Raw genomic sequence first — 19,711 nt, forward strand, 5'->3', positions numbered from 1 at the left:
CCTTCAGGACCCCGCGTCCCTCGCTGGCTCGCTCGCAAAATGGGCCAAGAAGAATCTACTCTGGCCGATGCCCACGGGCCTCCAGAGACTCTCCAAGAGAGAAGTTTAGAAGCCGTCGCAGAATACATCAAGAGCGGCGATGCGCGGCGCATTGTGGTCTTGACGGGCGCGGGAATCTCTACCGCAGCTGGAAGTAAGTCGATCATACCTTATCCTACTTACTCGATCCATATTGACGTCTGATTGTCGCTTAGTTCCGGACTTTCGATCGCCAAAGACGGGCCTGTACAGCAACTTGGCCCGTTTAAAACTGCCATATGCCGAGGCCGTGTTCGATATTGCCTATTTCCGCAACCGTCCCGAGCCATTCTATGTCCTCGCGCAAGAACTATACCCCGGAAAGTTTCATCCGACAGTCTCACATGCCTTCATTGCGCTCCTTGCCCAGAAGGGACTCCTTCAAATGCTCTTTACGCAGAACATCGACTGTTTGGAGCGTGCGGCTGGCGTTCCTTCGGACAAGATCGTGGAGGCGCACGGCAGCTTTGCGACTCAACGCTGCATTGAGTGCAAGGTCGAGTTTCCCGATGACAAAATGAAGAAGCATGTGCTCCGCGGCGATGTTCCTCGCTGCGAGGAATGCAAGGGCCTGGTCAAGCCAGACATTACATTTTTCGGCGAAGCGCTTCCGAGGGCATTCTCCGAGAAGTCGCACAACACGGTCATGGCAGACCTTGTTCTGATCATTGGTACAAGTTTGACCGTTTACCCCTTTGCTAGCCTCCCAGACATGGCGAGACAGAAGGCGCCGCGTGTGCTTTTCAACATGGAAAAGGTTGGCTCATTAGGGTCGCGACCTGACGATGTGCTGGAGCTGGGGTCATGCGACAATGGCATCCGAAAACTGGCTGAGCTGCTGGGGTGGACAGATGAGCTGGAGGATCTGTGGCGAAATATTATCGGAAATGAGGAGGCTGAGAGACAGCTGCGTAGTCAAACTGATCGCGATGAAGAGATTGAAGATGAGCTACAGAAGTTGACTGGCGAGATTGAGACTGTTCTCAAACTCGATGCAGAAAAGGAGGAAGACGAAGATGAAAAAGACGATGTAGAAGAGAACAAAAAGGTAGAAGATGAGAAGGCGTCAAATAGTGCTGAGACATCGAAAGAAGTCTCGGACACAAAAGACGCTGTCGACGCAGAAGAAGAGAAGAAAGATGAGCCTGAAGCACCTCTTAAGACGGAGGAAGCAAAACCAACAGACGCAGCCAATGCTAAGAACGAAGAGTCCGAAGCTACAAAAGAAACAGAGAGCAAAGAAGTTGAAGAGTCCAAAAAGGAGGAGAGCGAAGAAAAGCCGCTACAAGAATGACTGAAAGGATCTATGTTATGACCTGATAGATTCCATGATATTTTTTCATGTACTATGTTCGTTGGACGCGCAACAGACGGTCCTGTGCTACATGCATTTTCTGGGTTAAATGAGTTTCATACTCTTACTAGATTATATATCGCTTCAAGTATATTCATAGGAATATATTGCAACACAAGAGACTGTCTTATTGGATAAAATTTTTGAGAAGAGACTTCTTTTTATTGAAGCATTCCTGTCAACGGCACGTAATATGTCCATCTTAAAGATGTCGTGACTCGCTACATTTGTGTCAACATGTAAGCATCAGCGTATCACAGTCCAGTTTCTCGTTCGCTCAGTAATAAATGTAAGTAATACAGGGTCCAGAAAGTAATAATCCTCCAAATCGTAACAAGTCATCCTAAATCTCAACATCACTTATATATACTTCCCCTCCTCTCACAAACCACTATCAATCTGATCCGGGATATTCGTATTCGTCCACCTCCCCCACTGCCTACAAGTCTCCGCCACCACATTCGGAATCTTCAAAGCCCGCACTTTGTCTGGAATCGTCAGAAACTGCGTAAACAATCCCGCCGAGGTATGCCACGCAATGTGACAGTGGAACGGCCACACGCCGGGATTGCTCGCGGCATCGAACTGCATCACCACGTGGTTGTTCGGGGGGAGCAAGAAGACGTCTCGGCGCTGGGGGTTTGATGACCGGACAATTGTCTTGCCGTCCCATTCGCCGGCGCCTTGGTGGAGGATGTACATGTTGAAGCCGTGGAGATGCATTGGATGGCTGTAAGAGATTGATCAGTACCTTTTTCATATAACATAACACAAGATAGAAACCAGGGATAGATGGGGCAAACTTACGCAACGGGAGATTGGTTCATGAGGTTGACCCTCACACTCTTTGCATTGCCGACGTTTCTTACGCTCCACTGCGACTGGAACGTCAAATTGCCCAGGTTGCTCAACAGCAGCGTCGGGCTGTTGAAATTGCCTCTGAAAGAATCACCGTCTAGCGTCCATAGAGTATGGTTTGTCGCATTGACAAACAAATTCAGTTCAATCTCATTCGTCACATCCGGCTTAGGGACACGGAGTTTCATGACAGGCTCCGTCAATGACAAATCATCATTTGAGCATGTTCCCGGATCAGGAGCATCCCAGGGAGTAGACTGAGGCGCCTTGTTAGTATCCGCATCATCGTAATAGATGGCCGCGAGAGCATTTGGCTGATTGGTGAGGGAGCATATAGTGCTAATATTGCTACGCATCCAGTAAGCGTCAAGAGTGCCATTCGCCTTGACGAGGACATTGGTGCGTTGGCCAATCCCCAGCGTGACCACATCGGTCACGTAGGGCTTGACGTCGACAAAGTCGTTTGCAATGACTGTCATCTTGTGGCCGTCAATGGAGAAGCGCTGGAGGCCTTCAGCTCCGGTGTTAATGAGACGAAGGAGATGAGTCTTGCCGCGCTGGAACCGGAATTTCGCAATGCCAGCGTCGTTGGTGCATGGAGTGCCGTCCGTGACCTTGGAGCAGTCAAAGAACATCTTGCCGTTGATCAAGTTGTTGTCTGAAAAAAATATGTTCTCCCCCGTCACGTTGCTCATTGTTTTCTTCACCAAGTCATAGTAGTCGTCATGATACCAGTCAGACAACATGACAGGACCAATATCAACATCATACTTCTGTGACTTTGGCCCATGAATCACAATCGGACCCGTAAGACCACCCGCATATTGGGAAGAAAAGTGCGAGTGGTACCAAGTGGTGCCGTATAGAGTGGCCTTAAACTGATACGTGAAGCTGCTCCCCGGCGGCACGGGACACTGCGTCACAGAAGGCACGCCGTCTTCCCAGGGTGTCCCCTTCTGGAGAAAGCCGTGCCAATGCAGTGCTGTGCCCTCTTCCGGTGCGGAGATGTTGTTATGCATGGTGACTTGAATCATGTCACCCCAGTTGGCCTCGATCAAGGGGCCAGGATAAGCACCATTGACGAGGAGGACATCTCTCTGATATCCGTCTGGTGCAATAACACCGCGGCTAATGGTAAAATCATAACGTCTGATGACGCCCGTGTTAGGGCTCGTGTCATAGTAGTTGGTGTTGATGTTGAGAGTGCTCCATGGGAATCCATTGGGAGTTGGATTATTGGTAAGAAAAGAAGGGAGCAACGGAGCAAGCAGTGTTCCTAACACAGATAGGCTAGGAAGATGTGAGTATGTATAATTCTTCAGATATTGAGATGAACAAGCGTGGAAAGGGGACATGCGTACGCGTTTGTTTGCTTCTGTGAGAGACTACTTTTGGCCACGGAGCCATCTCTCTTCACTCTTCTAGAGCTATAAGAAGCCCCCATTATGACCAAGGCTAGCTAGATATATCACTGGAAGAGATGATACTCAGATGGTCGATAATCTACTGTCCAAGTGGACAGAATCACCTCTATATATATTCACAAAACAGCTTCACAAAACAGCTCCGGCTTACAAGTAAACTCATTGTTTACCACCTCGCCCCCCCAACGAGAAGTCCGTTCGGGGAAATTTCTTTCGACGAGCCAAGAAACTGAGGCAAGCCAGTTGCCGGATCACATTATTCCCCCTGGTCGCATTTAGTGAAAAAACAAACTTCCCTAGCCTCCATCCCGTATAAAACTATTGGCTTGGAGTAGGTCAGCTTCCGCGTAGAAGGATTTTCAGGGCGCAGGATCTTAGCTCCTCGTATAAGCAAGGCAAGGTGTCTAAAATGGTAATAACTTTATATAGAAGCCAAGCCATGTGCATGCATGTGCATATGCATAGATCTCAGGTGAGGCTGTATTGACCGTATGACCACTATCGCTGGGTATTCATGACCTTCGAAATTTCATAATATTCGGTCAAACTTTACATTGACTCTAGTCCTAGCACTTGCTAGCTGCATAATGATGCCATCTCATCTTATCTGGCGAAACGCGACTATTGTCAAGGGCTGATAAATACCGGTTAAGCAACAAGCTGCCTATCTAGTGCCGTCCATGTATACAAGAGAAAGCTGCCGTTGGTTATACAGCATTCTCTGACTCAACCCAAAGAGTACAAGACCCACGGTAGTGTTACCTTTGATCGTTGTTCAATGTCTCAGGCCATTCTCTTGGCAGGCTTCATAGCTATCGGAACTTTTTAGGACACCGACGCGAGTCTGCCTTCCGAGTCAGCAAGACTGAAATTGGAAATACTAACAGCTGAAACTGGAAAACACAATAAATGACAAAAGAGTGTTACACTCAACACGAGGACAGACGAAGGAAGGTTGGTTGGGAGTAGAACCGCCAATCAACTTGTTGTTCGGTCTTTTCCAAGACAAGGGGTAATATATCCCGCGTGGGGATAACAATGAAGGATTGAGTGGTTGAAACGGAACAAAACATGTTGAGCTTCGGAAGTTGATTCCGTGAAGAGTCCACGAGGTCTGTTCCTTCGATGGGGCTAGAATGCAGAGCCGGGTTATCGCCACATCCACCTCGCTGATTTGATAAACTGATATTGAGCAGGGGGTAGGATCAATATAGTCTATCGTCATGATTAGCATGTATAATTATAGAAGTAGGCGGAAAGCCCCACGTTCCTAGACCTGGCATAGCATAAAATATTTGATAAATAAGGTCGTACATGTGTGGTTACACATGGTATCGTTTTGTTTCCTGGGAAACAAATACATGGCTGAAAATAGCCCCCGAAAACTTCCACATCATCAGCTTGTTTCAGCCGGCATATCCAAGCATCGGAATCAGGTCATCGGGCCGTAGCGGATATCCGAGCCGAGAATTTTCGATCAGGCCCTCATGTGCTCCATCTCGGGTACCGGGCATGTCAAAAAGATGACAGCATACGAGTGATATGACTCTTTGCATATGTGGAGAATGACGGGCCGCAGTCCATTAGGCTAACACAGCTGAAGGGTAGCATCGCTCTTCCCGAAGAAAGATATACTATTTGATAAATCTCTTATATCGAACGGGGCCCTCGAGACTAAGGCACGCTCTTGTATGCTGTCATTCGTCGTACAGGGGAGCGGCTGGAGATATTTCCCCGTGCGGCTGGATGTCCTGCACCTAATCATCTTAGTAAATATGCCGCAGAGGCCGCAGAGGCAATGAGCAACCAGGACTAATAGTTCCAGTTTTCTTCCGAGTATGACGCATGATGGCATTGACGAGCCAGAGAGAATACTGCCAGTTAAGGCGAATGCAGAATGTAAGTATTAAGACAGTAGCTAAAGCTTTACAATAAAAGGCGCCGCATGATGAGGCAGTAACGGGAGGTACGGTCACATACAAGACACCACTGGTAAAATAAGAAAGAGAAAAGTTGTTTCGTCCATGCCAAAGCAGATAAAGCTCCCGATGCTTTCCCTCATAGCTTCCCGCCAGCTAATGAAGATTTCCGTTGTTGTATACAAAGCTCCTAGTGTCCCGAGCCCCTTCACACAGTTTAGACATACATGACATGATTTGCGTCGGATTTGATCGTAAATGTCGTTTGATTTATTGTTATCTTACAGGGCAGCCGATTAGGCTACCAGGATACGCAGTTTGCAGCCAACAATTGACCTCTCGGCGTAGTTCGTCCATTCGTTCTCGATGTATGGGTATTTATTCGTCCCTCCTCCAAGCCGAGTTTGCTCGTAATACTATCGGCCGTCGCTGCGCTTGCATGTACAGTTCTTGTAGCTTAGGGTCGGCATCTGATCGGATCACGCTGCCCACGCCCATGAAAAATCTACGCCGCCTATGTTAGCATCACAACCAAGCATGTTGGCAATAACCGCAGACATACCCGAATGTAGCACCAGATGCGCCCATGTACTGGCCGAGAGTCCGCATGATGCCTTGGGACCCAGCGCCATATCGGAAAATATTAACAGTGCCTATCAAGGTGTCAGCCCACGAATCATACGGGATTTGGAGCTCCAGGCAATTATCCCTTACCGAAAATGAAGCCCATAATAACACCAACAGCTATAAATTGATCTTAGCTTCGATCTCAATGCAAAAGCCAGGTCCGAAACAGGGCTTGAATAAAGGTGCTTACATCCGCCCATCATTGCGCCCATCTTGACTATTAAAACTGTTAGCGAAATTACAACCCCTCGCAATCGTTCGATGCCGTACGTTTGTCAAAAGTGGACGGGGCCTGGGCGCCGCCATGCTGGATTGGGGCAACAGGAGGCATTGTGTGGTGAAAAGCTGGTCGCAACGGGAGTGCGTAGAGGCGTGAGAATCGGGATGGTAGCTTTTTGTCGTCAATCGCTGCTCCTCCACGATGTAAGTGCCAGTTGACGCTGCCCCGGTCTATCCACGACGAGGCCCCAGCCGAAACTGCTCACTGATTGGCCACACGCCGACAATCGCGGGAGCGGCGAAATGTTGATACGGCGCATGCTCATCACTGCTAGCGCCCCCCACAGTGCGGAGACTCCGAGCCCCAGCCAGTGCAGAACTGTGTCGACTCATCACGTGAAGCCAGGTCATGAGTCGATTCAGGGCCCCATATGGCCTTTTGCGATGGCCAGGAATCGCCTGGGACTGCCTGATGCGAGTCTGCAAAAACGCTCGTCGACAAATGCCCAAGCCTGCCTCGAGGCCGCGTTGTGGGAGCTGGGCGAGCAGCCTCTGAGACACCGCCGTGCACTGTATCATTTGGCCCCCCAGCGTTTCGACACGCCTAGCCCAGCGCTTAGCGGGCTAGGACGGCCAGACAAGATCCCCAAAGCACCATCAGCCCGAGCTTCAACCTCCACGGCTCGCCAGCGTCGTGTGGAATCGCCCAGGATTGCGAGCTTCGATCATTTCACAGTATGTTTCACATCTGCCGCAGCGCGCACAGGGCCGGCCCAGGGCCAGGGGCTGCACCCCCCAGCCTCGCTTGGTCGTGCCATGCCAACCCCCAATTGGCGTGCTGGCCAAAGGAGCCACCTCAACAACATGCTGACGATTTTTTTGTGACAGCACCGTTGCCAACGAGCGTCGAGTCTGATTTTTCCTTCCCAGACGTCGTTTCTCCCGCCGACCGCAAGCGATAGAGTCTGCTTCGTTGTGAGCCGTAGCAAGTGATACTTTTTTTTTCCGTTTCACTACGTCACGCGTGGCCCTGGGTGTTTTCTTTTTTCTCTCCCCAGCAACAGGAGGCGACTGGCGACGACACACACGCAACAAGTCCAACGGCGTGTTAAACTACGCAGCGAGCAGGCGATAAATCTTATCAGAAAAAAAAAACCAAAAGGATAATAATATATACGCCGTGCCTTCCCATCGAGCAGAGCGACCACCATTAAGCCTTACTCATGACTGCCGTCGCAAATCCTCCTACCTTTCCGCAAATCTCCCGGCCGCCATGGGGCACTATTAATGGCAACAATCAGGTGAATACAGAGGATGTGCGAGGAATGTTCATGACCCGCAAGAGTCTGTCGCGAAGCAACTCATCCTCGTCTATTTCCTCCAACGCCTCAAATACCACCGTTGCGACGAACGGCTCACACTCCAATGCCACATCGCTGTCATCCGCTTCAGATTTGAGCCAGTGGTCGAATGGCAGCGCGAATCGCAAGAGACCCCAACCCAAGAACCCCTGGCCAGCCGGCAAAGAACCAGACTTTTCGAGACTTCCCCAAGGACGGCCCAACGGCATGGGGCCGTCCCACGGCGCCATGCAGCAAGCCGGGCAGGGACAGCCGCAAATGGGACCTCAGGGCATGATGCGACCCATGGGGCCCAGCGAGCAGCCGTTCCCTCCCGGCCAGCCTATGCTGTATCTGCTTTCTCTAAACGGCACATTTGAGCGCAAGACCATCGCCGTGCCTTTCGCCCCCGAATCTATACGAATCGGCCGGCAGACGAACCAAAAGACGGTACCGACTGCTACGAATGGCTTCTTTGATAGTAAAGTGCTATCACGGCAGCATGCCGAGATCTTTGCCGAACGAAACGGTAAAATCTACATCCGAGACGTTAAATCCTCCAACGGCACCTTTGTCAACGGTACTCGATTATCCCAGGAGAATCGTGAATCAGAACCACACGAGCTTCAGACGGCCGACCATTTGGAACTCGGTATTGATATCGTTAGCGAAGACCAAAAAACCGTCGTTCACCACAAGGTTGCCGCAAAGGTCGAACATGCCGGATTTTTGAATACATCAAACAACGTTTTGGATATGAACTTTGGAGATCTAGATCCTGCCAACAACGCGATGATGATTCCTGCTGGCGCAATGCAAATGCGGGGACGCGCTGGAAGTAATGTATCCATGGGTGGCAACGGCCGCATGATGGTTAATGGTGGTACTGTAAACGGCCATATGAATGGCATGGCGCAACAGCGCTCTTTCTTCCTGACGCCTATTGCTACGGATCAGATTCTGAAGCGTCTTTCAGTGAGTGCCACACCACTTCTTTTATCTGCTCTGTTACTTGTCACCTAACGCGAATTCCAGAATGAAATGAGAAGTGCCAAACTCCAGGCCCAAGATTTGAGCCGTACGAATCAGTTCATCAACACCCTTTTGTCAAAAGAAGACCTGAAAGATCTCGAGAAATCAGATGCGCCAGAGCCAACCAAACAACCCCAGACCATGGTTAACGGCAATAACCTCTCCTTCCGAGCAGATCCCAAGGCTCGTTTCTCCGACCCCCCTGCACCACCGCCTCAGCAACCTCTTCCCGAAAAGCCAGATGTCCCGTCCCTTAAGAGAGGTTCGTTGGAAAGGCCAAGGTTAGACTCGGCAAACTCATCGCCGATTCGCCAAGAAAACCTGAACCAGATCATACAGCTCACCGAGGCCCTTAATATGGCGAAGCGAGATATTGATACCCAGACGGCGCGTATGCGTGAGCTAGAAATGATGCTGCAAAAGGAACGAGAGGCACGTGAGCTTGCAGAGGAATTGGCCAGGCGTCTTGAAGAGTCTGCCATTAGTCAGGTCAACGGCGTTGAGTCTCATGAAGAGCTTGAAAAAGCTCAGGAATCACTCCAAGAAGGGGATATTGCAGACGACTCAAAGACAGTGTTACCAGAGCTAGAAGAAGTCTCCCCAGCGGATAAAATTGCCCAGGAGACTGCGGTAGCGCTACAATCTCGCATCGACACTATGGATGAGCAGATGCGGGAGCTGAGAATGCAGATGGAGCAGTGGCGGAGTCGATGTGAAAGTGCCGAGGCAGAACGCGATTCCGGCCGGAAAACTCTCGAAGAAATGGTCATCCAACTACGTGAAGCGGAGGCCAAGCGAGTCGCGGCCGAAGAACGACGGAGGTCGCGCTCAAGATCACTTCGTCGTGAGCAAAATGGGGCAGCACAGAAGGGTGCTGCTTCTTCTACTGCTGAAGCTGCCCAGCCGGAGGTAAAACAAGAGAGATCTTTGACAAATTCTAGTCAAGATTCGGCAGACATGCCAAATTTGTCGAGGGCCAATACTATTACGCCTCAAACCTCGCCCAGAGGCCCTCTTCAGAACCAGCATTTGCGAGCTGGTATTCCCTACGCCTCCATGATTGGTGTGGTGCTAATTGGCATGGGATTGATGGCATACATTAACGGATGGCAGCCATCCTCCCCTCAAACTGTTGAACGATAAATGTCAAGTTCCCCACAGGCTTTTATTACAGTGATTTTTTTCTCATTTGCACGCAAGCCTTCTTTGCGGTATTCCGCGATGGGTGTCTTTTTGCTGCACAGCATAGCACACACACACACACACACGACATCAGTACTTCATCATTATCAGATGATCACGAGAAAATGGAGGCAATCATGAATAGCACACTCAAAAGAACTGGACCTTTTTTTTATTCTATTTTTTCATCTTCTTATAAGTATACTAGGCTAGGCTTACCACTATTGTACCAACGACACACTTTCATTCTCTTTCAACTCTCCTTGTTGTTTCTTTGTCATACAGTTTACATTTCTTCAACGTGAAGACTTCTTTTCTTTTCCTTTTTTTCTTCTCTTGTTACGCAGCAAACATGCTGTAATGAACGCATACCTTTTTTTTTTTTTTGGAGATTTGTACCGGCCCGCAGCGGATAAGAACGAAGGACAGCGGAACCGAAGGAGGAATGAGGAGAGAGGGGGACCAGAGTTCTCGGCCAAAGCGGCATATGGAGTTTTCTTCTTCTTCTTCTTCTTTACCATATATCGGTTGCATAGTATGCGGTTAAATGGGGGGCATAATAACAAATTCTATTGTCGAACCGGTCTCTCTGATGGTATGAGGAGAGTAGTATATGAATTATGATTAGATGAATGATGGGTTATTGCTTAGTTTTTTAAAGCGGGGGATGTGACGGGGTGGATGCGAGATACTCTTCCTTTACAATTTACTTATACCTTAGTCGAATAATACCGCCTTTGTTTACTCTGCAGGAGACCAACTTTGCATCGTAGCTTTTGTGAGAGTTGACAGTCTAGACATTTGCGGCTGTTATCAACTACCCTATTAGAGACGAGTCAACTTTGCGGCGACTTGCATCGAATATCCGCAAAAGAGCGGGTAGCCAGCCCCACCAAAAGCCGACGCTCTGGGGAAAAAGCATTGGTCCGATCAGCCACGGCGCGAAACATCATGCGATTTGTGGTGATGCAATCGAAAACTTGATTCTGATAAATATCCGGCCAATGCAACATAGGAAACTACCAATCCAACAAGATACAAACAAGGCCAGCCAGCTCTTGCATCCCGCACAATCGAGACCAAGATAGTTACAAGCAAAACGGAGGCGCTCGCATAAACGACTGAGGGAGGACGAGAACCACCGAACAACCACAAGAGACAGAGACACATCATGGGCACGTTTCAAAACAAGACATTCCGCTCGTCGGCCGACGCAGGCAGAATCGGCATGAAGTACCGCGCTCTCATGGCCAAGCACCCGTTCCTGGCCTTTGGCCTGCCGTTCATGGCCGTCATCGTGGCGGGCTCGTTTGTGCTGACGCCAGCGACGGCCATTCGGTACGAGAAGCACGATCGGAGGGTGCGCCAGATGACCAAGGAGGAGGAGCTGAATGTGCGGCGGGGGGCGCGCAAGGTGGATATGAAGGAGGAGTACTATGTGAGTATTCGATCTTTTCGCTTTCTCTTGTGGTGGCGTCTCCAGATTTTGTCTCGCCCTGCATAACGGTCTTGTCTATCTATCTGTCTATTCATGCAAGGGAGAGACAGAGGGAAAGACATTATGGAGAGGGGCGGAGAAAATACGGATATGCAGGGAGAGACAAAGAACGGTGTACGAAGAAGAGAGAAGAGAAAGACAAAACACGCGAAATTAAGAGGCTTCAGGCTAATGCATAGTGACAACAGAGGCTTGCTGGAAGAGACCTGGACAACTGGGAGCAACAGAGAGTCAAGAGACTGCCAGGAGAAAACGACGGCATCCTGTAAAGGGAAAAAAAAAAAAAGCAAGCTGAGACACGGCTCAACATTTCACGCTTGTGTGTGTCTGTGCCTGTGCCTGTGACGCTCTCGAGGAAACGATTGCGCGATTTGTTATCAGGCAGAGACATACATGCATGCAATGGTGTTGCTCAAGCTCAAGCAGTGTGAACGAAAAAAAGAAAAACACGACTGCAAGTTATTGCCCTACCGCAAGCACGAAAAAAAGCGAAATTACCATCATCATCCATGAACGAATCAAGAAGGAAAAGAGAGATCAGATCGCAAAAAAAGGGGAATACATACGCCACCGATGAGCCATGCCATGGGGGCTATCCAAGCAAAAAGCCTCAAAATCGAATCGATTGGCTACCGAGAGTCTGGTAGAGAGAGAAGACAAAGCTCTCAGCTCAAGCCTTTTTTTTCTTGGCAGTCTCCTTTATTTACATTTCTTAACCAGGCTTATTTTTAACAGCTTCCATTTTTCTTTTTGGTTTCTTTTTTCTTTTTTCAGGTCGCCTCAGCGCTCAGCCCTACTCAATATCTGTTTTTCACAAACGCCACTTTCAATCAAGCTCTACCACTATTACTTTTACTAAAAGTCGGCCAACCACCAATCCAAAAGAAGCAAAAATCCTTTTGGGACCGTATCTGTCCCGGGTATGCAAGGACCATCTTGGGCTCAGAAAACCGGTGCCCAACTATTACTGCTAGTCTCTGTTGAACATGGATCATGGCAGGACAAAGGACTGAGTGAAGCCTCGAAACCCCAACGTTGACTCATATGGATCATCAGCAGGGCTGGGATTCGAATCAGAAGAGAAACAAAAAGCCTCCAACGTTTGTCACTACTGCCGGGATGGCAATCACATGGACCATGGTGTCGGTATCATCATCTCATGGGCCTCTGCCCCTGCAGCGTGGGATAGCCGATGTGACTGTTTTGTCCGCCCTACGTAAATGACAGAAGGATGATAGACACTGCGTCGGATCCTGCCAAAATGACTGAGGGGAAGCAAAATGCCATGGGAGGTAAGCCTATCAGGGCGCTCTCTACCTACAGTTTGATGGGGAATTTCATCTGTACCCCGGGCCAAAAGACCCGGGCACTTATCTATACCCCGGAGGGCCTGGGCCATGCAAGTTATCTTTTCGTTTTTCAACATCCACTGGGCTGAGTTCTCATATAACAAGAGAAGGGATGGAGAGGGGGGTGTAGGATAGTATCGTAGCTCTTGAAAATCCGATCTTAACCAGGGGAAACTAGACAAGAAAAAGAGAAAGCCGTGTACAGTTATAGCATCACTAGTCATCCGTACTACCCACCCGAAACCCCAATCGCCTCCGTGCCGTTCCTTTTTATATCCCTATTAGCGTGACACGTAAGTGACGGACAGGATGGACAGCACTAGTCTGCGGGCGTTGGATTGGCAAAATACTTGTAAAAGAGAGAGAAAAAGGCCTAGCCAGGGTTCTTGAGGCTATGAGAGGAATTATGGAGTGCTGACCAGCGAGCAGGGAAGCGTGCCGTGCCGCCAGGGGTGCGGGAGTGCTCGGTAGCGTTATTCTAGCAGCACTTGTTAGACCAAAAATTACTCGGGAAGAGAGGGACGATCAGCCCTTTTTTCTCTTCCATATTCCATCTTCCATCTCGTAGGGGGTGCACAAGAGATTGTAGCGGGCTGTCATCCAAGCTCTCGGTTTGACGCCGGATGCGATGGAAATGCTAGCTCTTCGGACACGATGCTTCCGAGAATATTCCCTTCCTCTTTGTTCGACTGATATGTGACACAACGTACATGTACACGACAGCACGAGTATACAAGAAGAGCTCGCACAAAGTAGACGACTAGGAAAAAGCATACCGGAAATAGATGGGTTGCGCAAATCCAAGCCGTCGGGTCCTTTTCAAATGTTTGAAATCGACCACTCGTACAAAAAGGAACGCCTCTTCGGAAATGTGTCAATAAAATCCTTCTGTGCCTGGTGTTGCGTGAAGTGTGCTTCCGCTTAGGTGGTACGGGCTGTGATTTGTCCGATTCGGGGGGCTGAGCCCACAGACTTGAGCTGCTGATGGGTGCTGTCATCTGGCTAGCTGTACCTGCAGGTTGTTAAAACTCCTTGGCAGCTTGCTGTAGTGTATGTACAATCTGTCTGGAAGCCGGGCTTTCCAGTGAGTTGACGGGCGTCAAATCAAGACGTATCTGGCATGGCTTGCTAGACGTTTGATCGTCCCTGTCAGTTGGAATCTCTTACTGTAGTGTTAGTGTTAGTGTTAGTGTATCTATCTATGTATAATCAGGTTGACATGAGTATTCTCTTGATCCTTGAAACGGAGGCCTAGTCCAGGGGCAGAGTAGTAGGGCTGCATGGATTAGCCTCGCTCGGCACCCCTTTGAGCCCTGATTATATCTGGTCAATCAAGTAGTAGTAATCTGAAATTTGGAATTACACGTACTAGCAAGTACTGCTGAGATGGCAGTTACCAGTAATATTGCGCAAAGCTGCCAAAACTTGGAGAACCTCCAGGGTAGAGAGCAGGGAGTAGCCATCATTGCATCTGTGCTCTGTCAAGCAGCTTCTGAGGGGCATTTGGACGATACGAGAAGTTTTTCTCTTTACGGTTGCTGGGATTTACCCCAAAAGACATCATATGATATCCCTGCTAGCATTCTAACTACTTGTCGTAGGTAGTAAGGAGCAGACACCAAATCTTGCTTGGTGGCGCGAAGAAGCCTGTAAACATTCGGAAAACGGATGCTTTGAGAAAACTGCAACGGCAATATCTGCCAGATTTTTCATTAGTCCCGAGAATGTCTGTTGGGGTGGATTTGTAAGAATGTCATGTACGTACATGGACGTATCGGTAATGGAGAGAGTAATACGGGAGAGTGGCATGAAGGAGTTGCTGCTATGAAAGTGATTCCTCCATCAAGATACTGTCTATTGCCGCATAGCTATTTCTCCACCTTTGTGTCGTCTACCACTAAGTAGTTCAATCAAAGCGGTAGCTATAATAAGCTCCGAGATACGTCTTGCTCGGGTTTAAGGCGGAGTGACTTTTGACTGATTCATGTGTCCGAACGTTTTCTAATCACCACATCTCAACTAGTGTACTTGTACACGTACAGCAAGATAAGTGCGTGCTACTACCACTAGCTTCCCTCGGGACGAAGGCGGCACGCCTTGTGGTCCATCACGCTCGGCTTCGGGAGAACTAGGACAGAGAGCCTCGGGGCCTGTGGAGCAGCGACAGCCGGGTGGAATGAGAGTTGCGCGCCGTTGGGCAGCGACTCAGGGAGGCGCCCATTTGCTCCAGTGCTTATGGAGGATCATCACTCCATGGCGGAGTTGTTTGAGCCTTGTGGCCCTCAGATGAGGCTCCCCGCACAAGAAGGATCTCTAATGAAATCCATAAGCAGTACTGAGCAGCAGCGGCAGAGAGCCAGGGCTGGATTAGTATGTAACTCGTTCGGCATGTGTTGGTCTGCTGCACTAGCAACGTGAAGCGGACCCAGGTCTGACAAATATGAGATTGCTTACCACGGCCGTGGAAGCGACGGAAAGATGCAATGGGCACGGTAAGAGCATGCGAGAGCTAGTGTATCCAGAGCAGTGGAATCTGGCGTTGATTACTAGTAGTGGCTGTTATAGCAGACCATTTCGAGTATTGCACGGTGTATGACAACGAGGCCGTGGAGTTGGGACTACCCAACAGTCTGGCTACCGGCATCGAGTGGTGGATTTTTGATGAGTATGCAAGGGTTGCAAAGACCAGCCGCCGGGGTGTAGAGCACAGGGCAAGCCATAGCGGAAGTCCAAATGACCAAATGTCCAAGTGACGGAGGGCGACGAGGGTCTAGAAACGTGGTACCGACGAGGGTGGCATTTACACGTCCCGTGCGCTTGGGACTGAGGGCGTCGGCAGACTTGCGACCAGGTCGTCGGATTTTGCTGCGACGGTACTCTAGATACCTGGGGGAGGCAGGGAAAGCAAAGCATGTGAGGAGCTGTGAACACCACACAGCGGCCGATGGGCGTTGGTGATGTCGCCGAGGGCTTGGGCCAAGTAGCACAGGCGGCGATGGCCTCTGCATCTCTGGCAGCGATCCTTGCAGCGGGCTTCCCGAGGTGCTCCCTTACGCCAGGACGGCGACAAACATCGGCGATATGGCCATTTCCCTAGCACAGAGTGCTGCACGATGATAATGGCGATGCGTGCGCAGGGAGCTGCAAGACCTGTCGTCGTGGGAGAGCCCGGAGCCTGGGTCCAGTCGAGCACAAGACACGGCTTTGTCATCATGCGACGCAACCACACCAAGACTTGCAGCTGCTATAGTACCTCATGCATGCATGTTTCTTGCGTGCAGCTCTAGCTTGCGCCGTACCTGCAGCCAACTGTCCTTGTGATCATTCATGCAGACTCTACGGCACACCCCCAGATAGAGTACAGCATCCTGCATGGGCTATATCGGGCAGGTTGGCGGGGGGCTGAGGGGAAATTGAAACGCAATCTCAGAGCATCGAGTTGGGGGCGCAATCTGAGCCTGTTGTATGTAAAAGATTGATACTCCAGGCTGTTGGCTCCCTACCTAGAGCCCGACCGCCTGGTGCGCGGTGAAGCGTTGGATGCATGAATCTGCTACAGCTGAGATTCCAGCTGGTGGATGGGGTAGATGGGGGTGTGAGCCAGGCTATCGGGCATCACGACGTTTTCCATATTGGCCGTCGCGGCCTGAGCAACACTACCTTAGGTATTCTCAAGGCCTCTGCCACATATCGAGTAGAGACATCAATGCTACGTTAGTACTACTACTGTCGTAAACGGCGTATAGGGTTGTCGCACTTTGTAGTGGAAAGGCCCGACGCGGACGGCAACTTAAAATATGCTACTGATGCAGACCAACTGTGAGCCATGTCTCGGCCTGCACATATCTGGCTGCCAGTCACAAATTCGGGCTCCAGTGTTCGGCGATGATCAGACATGAAGCGATTTGTGATAGTACTACAGTTTCTCTGCTATGCGGTGTGCCTCGCCAGCAACCAACATCGCGCCCACCGCTTGACAGGTAAGTGTGCTATGGTTCTATGGCTATGGCACCCCGGCGCAAATCCAATTTACTGAGATTGCGGCTGCAAGGTGCCTGTGCGGCTGATCTGCCCAGGCTGCAGCTGGCTGCAGGAGAAGCAGCAAAGGGTAAAGTGCCTGCGGGAGGCCACTGGAGAGCCTGCCATCGCAGCCTGCTTCCAATCGGAGCTCCCTTTGAGAGCTTGTTTCGTAGATTAGCCATCTTGACAAGATGACTGGTTGCATCCCGAAGCCCTTGGGCAAAGGCAAAAACGTGGGGCCGTGAGATCCCAAAATTGCTTGAGAACATGGCAATAGCACTAACCAGAAGGCGTCGGATTTCATTCGCAAATGGCTCGTACGACAATTTTCCCGCTCATTACTCCGTTTCGCCAACTAACACATTTTGACTTTTGGCAGCGCAGCCATGGTTCCTGAGAGGCGTTGAGGGGAAGTCGATGACAGCGAATGAGCGATCGGCCAAGCCAAGCCACAAAGCCACAATACCCCTGTACTGCTGGACGCCATCGTCTAAGCGATCCGCCTAGGCCATAATGCCCTTATATCACAGCAGTCTCGGGGGAGCTCGCTTGATGAGAATAGCATTGCCGTTGAGGGGGCAATGAGGGGAGGTGAGGAGAAGTAAAGGGCAGAGGGCGTAAATGGGACGCAAATGAGGCCACCTGGATGATGGAGAGCAGTTGATTGGCCCGCGGCTGTATGAGGCTGCATGAAGCTGCGTGAAGGGACAGATCTTCCCCTCGCCCGTCCGCTGCATCGATCGGTCTGGAGTCTCAGCCTCAGGGTAGCCCGATCGGCAGCTGGGCCACGATTGCAACGGAAACACCGTCGAGAGCTGAGCTGCCCTGTCCCAATAGTGCGGGAGCCTTGCGCATGCAGTATCCGATACATGAGCTGAGTGATCGATTCGGTATGTTTTTGCGCCATCGATTGTATATGTGCATGATCGGGCGTGGGTTGCTTTGAAGAAATCCTATTTCCTGGTTCCAATCTCCTGGATTCAGCAGACAGGCATCAAACAAGCTGGACGCAGGCATCTGTCCATTGCATGCTCGCACCTTGCTGAAGCACTTACATCCAACCCGAGACATTTCCGTACTTGCACGTATCTTGCCATTGCCAACTCAGCAAAAACAGTTTGCAACTATGTGCATTAGCGTATCCAGATGATAAACGGGTACAAGGCACTACTTTGCGCTAGCGGGAGGCAGTTGCGGCAAGAGTTCGAAATGGTCCCAGTTGATAAGGTAATAGGCCAGGAACCGACGATGCTCGCCAAGGTACACGATATGATTTAGCAGATTATAGTAGATGATAGTAGAGCAGTATGAGTGCTTAGTAGCAGTACTATTGCTCAGAGACGGAAACAGATTGCGCGATATGACTAAAAAACAACATCAAAAGCACCTCGCTAAAACACCAAGCACCCGCGCAATCCCGCCACGATGGACTCTCAATCGCCATCATGACCGGTGGCGGCCAATGGCATTCGCCCTCGCACCAGCTCCATTCCTCTGTAAAGCCCATTGCACTGCTACCGTGCCGTGTCCCGCCGTCTGCACTTAATCGTGCAGCTGACCGCCATGTCACCGCTGGCCAGCAGAAAAAGCAATTCTCGTCACAGATGGCTGCCAGATCCACGCCGGTGCCTGAGCGATGGCTCCAGGGCACGGCACAGAGGAGGGGCACTAGCAGGTTTTGAGTTTGACGATGCCGCTACCAGCATTCGTCGCAGCTGCTCGTGCCTGAGCCGTCCGGAGCCAAGGCATCCCTTGCGTCGCCATTTGCACAGCTGCCAACAGCGTCGCATCGCATCGCTCATCGAGAGCTTCGCTGAGAATCGCGCGCGCGGATTGCCTCCAGGCCGCTGAAATTACTGCCTGCCAGGTAACTGCAGGACTACCGGGTGCTAGCTCGAGTCTGGATGCGGCTCCTTGCGTGCTGACGGCGAGGATGCGGCACCTACAAGTACTTATTGATGCTGTTGCAAAGTATTAGTCCCAGGGCAGAGGCAAGTCACACGGCGGGCGTCGTCAACCACGGGCTCAAGGGCACAACTACTGTACTAGACTCGTCCTGTCAACCCGACGGTCGGCATGACGTCTACCATGCTGCACAGCGACAAAGTGCTGTGCAAGAGCCCGGCGGAAGGTTTTGACATGGACGGGGGATCCCTGGCAGAGCTGCGACCAGGGTCATCAGCCCACGATTACGAGGTGGTGACCGTGGTTGGCTTGGCCTGGACCCCAAAGCTGGTTCAGTTGGAGACGCAGGATGCAGATGCAGGGCAGCTTGTTTCGTTTGTTTTGGATCGCCCCAATCAGCGTGATGCTGCGGCTGAAGCAGACGTCAATGCACACACATCTCGACATGACCACTGTTGCTTCTTTGCTTTTTTTGGTGCCTCACCGGACAGCTGGGAAGCCCCAGAAAGCTGTTGGAAGACGCTTCTGGCCCACGACACAACACGACACAACACAACTCATCATGCCATGTTACCTGCCGGACTGGACAGCCACTCTCACTAAAAATCCACGTCTTGGCGGTCCCAACTCGCGAACAAAGTTATCGGCACAGCCAGCCATCGGCTCCAAGGTTCACGGACAACGCGGGTCTCAGTTGGAGTCATCACCACGGCTAGTCTCGCACTCGGAGTGCCAGTGTGGAGAAGCCAAGGCTGCTGTAATGCCTAGTCGACGCCCATCGCAGCTTTGCTCAGCAGCCACAGAAAGATACCTCCAGGCCTCGCAGGTAGGTACTCGTACGAAGACGAGGGACGAGAGCCGGCCAAAGCCACCGCCCGGTCCAGGCTCCATCCTGGCTCCATCCGA

The 19,711-nt window shown here is 50.7% G+C and overlaps 9 protein-coding genes across 9 annotated transcripts; 6 read left to right on the top strand and 3 right to left on the bottom strand.

The window, feature by feature from the left end:
* Window positions 1-39: 39 nt before the first annotated feature.
* TGAM01_v209713 (NAD-dependent histone deacetylase SIR2) lies at window positions 40-1,372 on the top strand (the record flags this gene model as incomplete). The annotated part of the gene is made up of 2 exons (XM_018807657.1): window positions 40-193; window positions 255-1,372. 2 exons carry the CDS (start codon window positions 40-42, stop codon window positions 1,370-1,372), a joined length of 1,272 nt encoding a protein of 423 aa, XP_018659142.1.
* Window positions 1,373-1,813: 441 nt separating this feature from the next.
* TGAM01_v209712 (hypothetical protein) lies at window positions 1,814-3,734 on the bottom strand (the record flags this gene model as incomplete). Its single annotated transcript, XM_018807656.1, has 3 exons — window positions 1,814-2,162; window positions 2,240-3,580; window positions 3,652-3,734. The coding sequence occupies 3 exons, from the start codon at window positions 3,732-3,734 to the stop codon at window positions 1,814-1,816; spliced, it is 1,773 nt and encodes a 590-aa protein (XP_018659141.1).
* A 2,277-nt stretch (window positions 3,735-6,011) lies between these two features.
* Window positions 6,012-6,591, bottom strand: TGAM01_v209714 (hypothetical protein; the record flags this gene model as incomplete). The annotated part of the gene is made up of 5 exons (XM_018807655.1): window positions 6,012-6,138; window positions 6,196-6,286; window positions 6,348-6,377; window positions 6,451-6,477; window positions 6,531-6,591. 5 exons carry the CDS (start codon window positions 6,589-6,591, stop codon window positions 6,012-6,014), a joined length of 336 nt encoding a protein of 111 aa, XP_018659140.1.
* Window positions 6,592-6,782: 191 nt separating this feature from the next.
* Window positions 6,783-7,364, top strand: TGAM01_v209715 (hypothetical protein; the record flags this gene model as incomplete). Its single annotated transcript, XM_018807654.1, has 1 exon — window positions 6,783-7,364. One exon carries the CDS (start codon window positions 6,783-6,785, stop codon window positions 7,362-7,364), a length of 582 nt encoding a protein of 193 aa, XP_018659139.1.
* Window positions 7,365-7,702: 338 nt separating this feature from the next.
* TGAM01_v209716 (hypothetical protein) lies at window positions 7,703-9,994 on the top strand (the record flags this gene model as incomplete). Its single annotated transcript, XM_018807653.1, has 2 exons — window positions 7,703-8,794; window positions 8,855-9,994. 2 exons carry the CDS (start codon window positions 7,703-7,705, stop codon window positions 9,992-9,994), a joined length of 2,232 nt encoding a protein of 743 aa, XP_018659138.1.
* A 1,210-nt stretch (window positions 9,995-11,204) lies between these two features.
* TGAM01_v209717 (cytochrome c oxidase assembly protein COX16, mitochondrial) lies at window positions 11,205-11,800 on the top strand (the record flags this gene model as incomplete). Its single annotated transcript, XM_018807652.1, has 2 exons — window positions 11,205-11,471; window positions 11,720-11,800. 2 exons carry the CDS (start codon window positions 11,205-11,207, stop codon window positions 11,798-11,800), a joined length of 348 nt encoding a protein of 115 aa, XP_018659137.1.
* A 3,698-nt stretch (window positions 11,801-15,498) lies between these two features.
* Window positions 15,499-15,888, bottom strand: TGAM01_v209718 (hypothetical protein; the record flags this gene model as incomplete). Its single annotated transcript, XM_018807651.1, has 1 exon — window positions 15,499-15,888. The coding sequence occupies one exon, from the start codon at window positions 15,886-15,888 to the stop codon at window positions 15,499-15,501; it is 390 nt and encodes a 129-aa protein (XP_018659136.1).
* A 1,322-nt stretch (window positions 15,889-17,210) lies between these two features.
* Window positions 17,211-17,407, top strand: TGAM01_v209719 (hypothetical protein; the record flags this gene model as incomplete). Its single annotated transcript, XM_024550624.1, has 2 exons — window positions 17,211-17,217; window positions 17,280-17,407. The coding sequence occupies 2 exons, from the start codon at window positions 17,211-17,213 to the stop codon at window positions 17,405-17,407; spliced, it is 135 nt and encodes a 44-aa protein (XP_024404634.1).
* A 1,581-nt stretch (window positions 17,408-18,988) lies between these two features.
* On the top strand, window positions 18,989-19,408 carry TGAM01_v209720 (hypothetical protein; the record flags this gene model as incomplete). Its single annotated transcript, XM_018807650.1, has 1 exon — window positions 18,989-19,408. One exon carries the CDS (start codon window positions 18,989-18,991, stop codon window positions 19,406-19,408), a length of 420 nt encoding a protein of 139 aa, XP_018659135.1.
* Between the last annotated feature and the right edge of the window lie 303 nt (window positions 19,409-19,711).

The sequence above is a fragment of the Trichoderma gamsii genome (genome assembly GCF_001481775.2).
Source record: "Trichoderma gamsii strain T6085 chromosome Unknown Scaffold_50.2, whole genome shotgun sequence".
Taxonomy (NCBI): domain Eukaryota; kingdom Fungi; phylum Ascomycota; class Sordariomycetes; order Hypocreales; family Hypocreaceae; genus Trichoderma; species Trichoderma gamsii.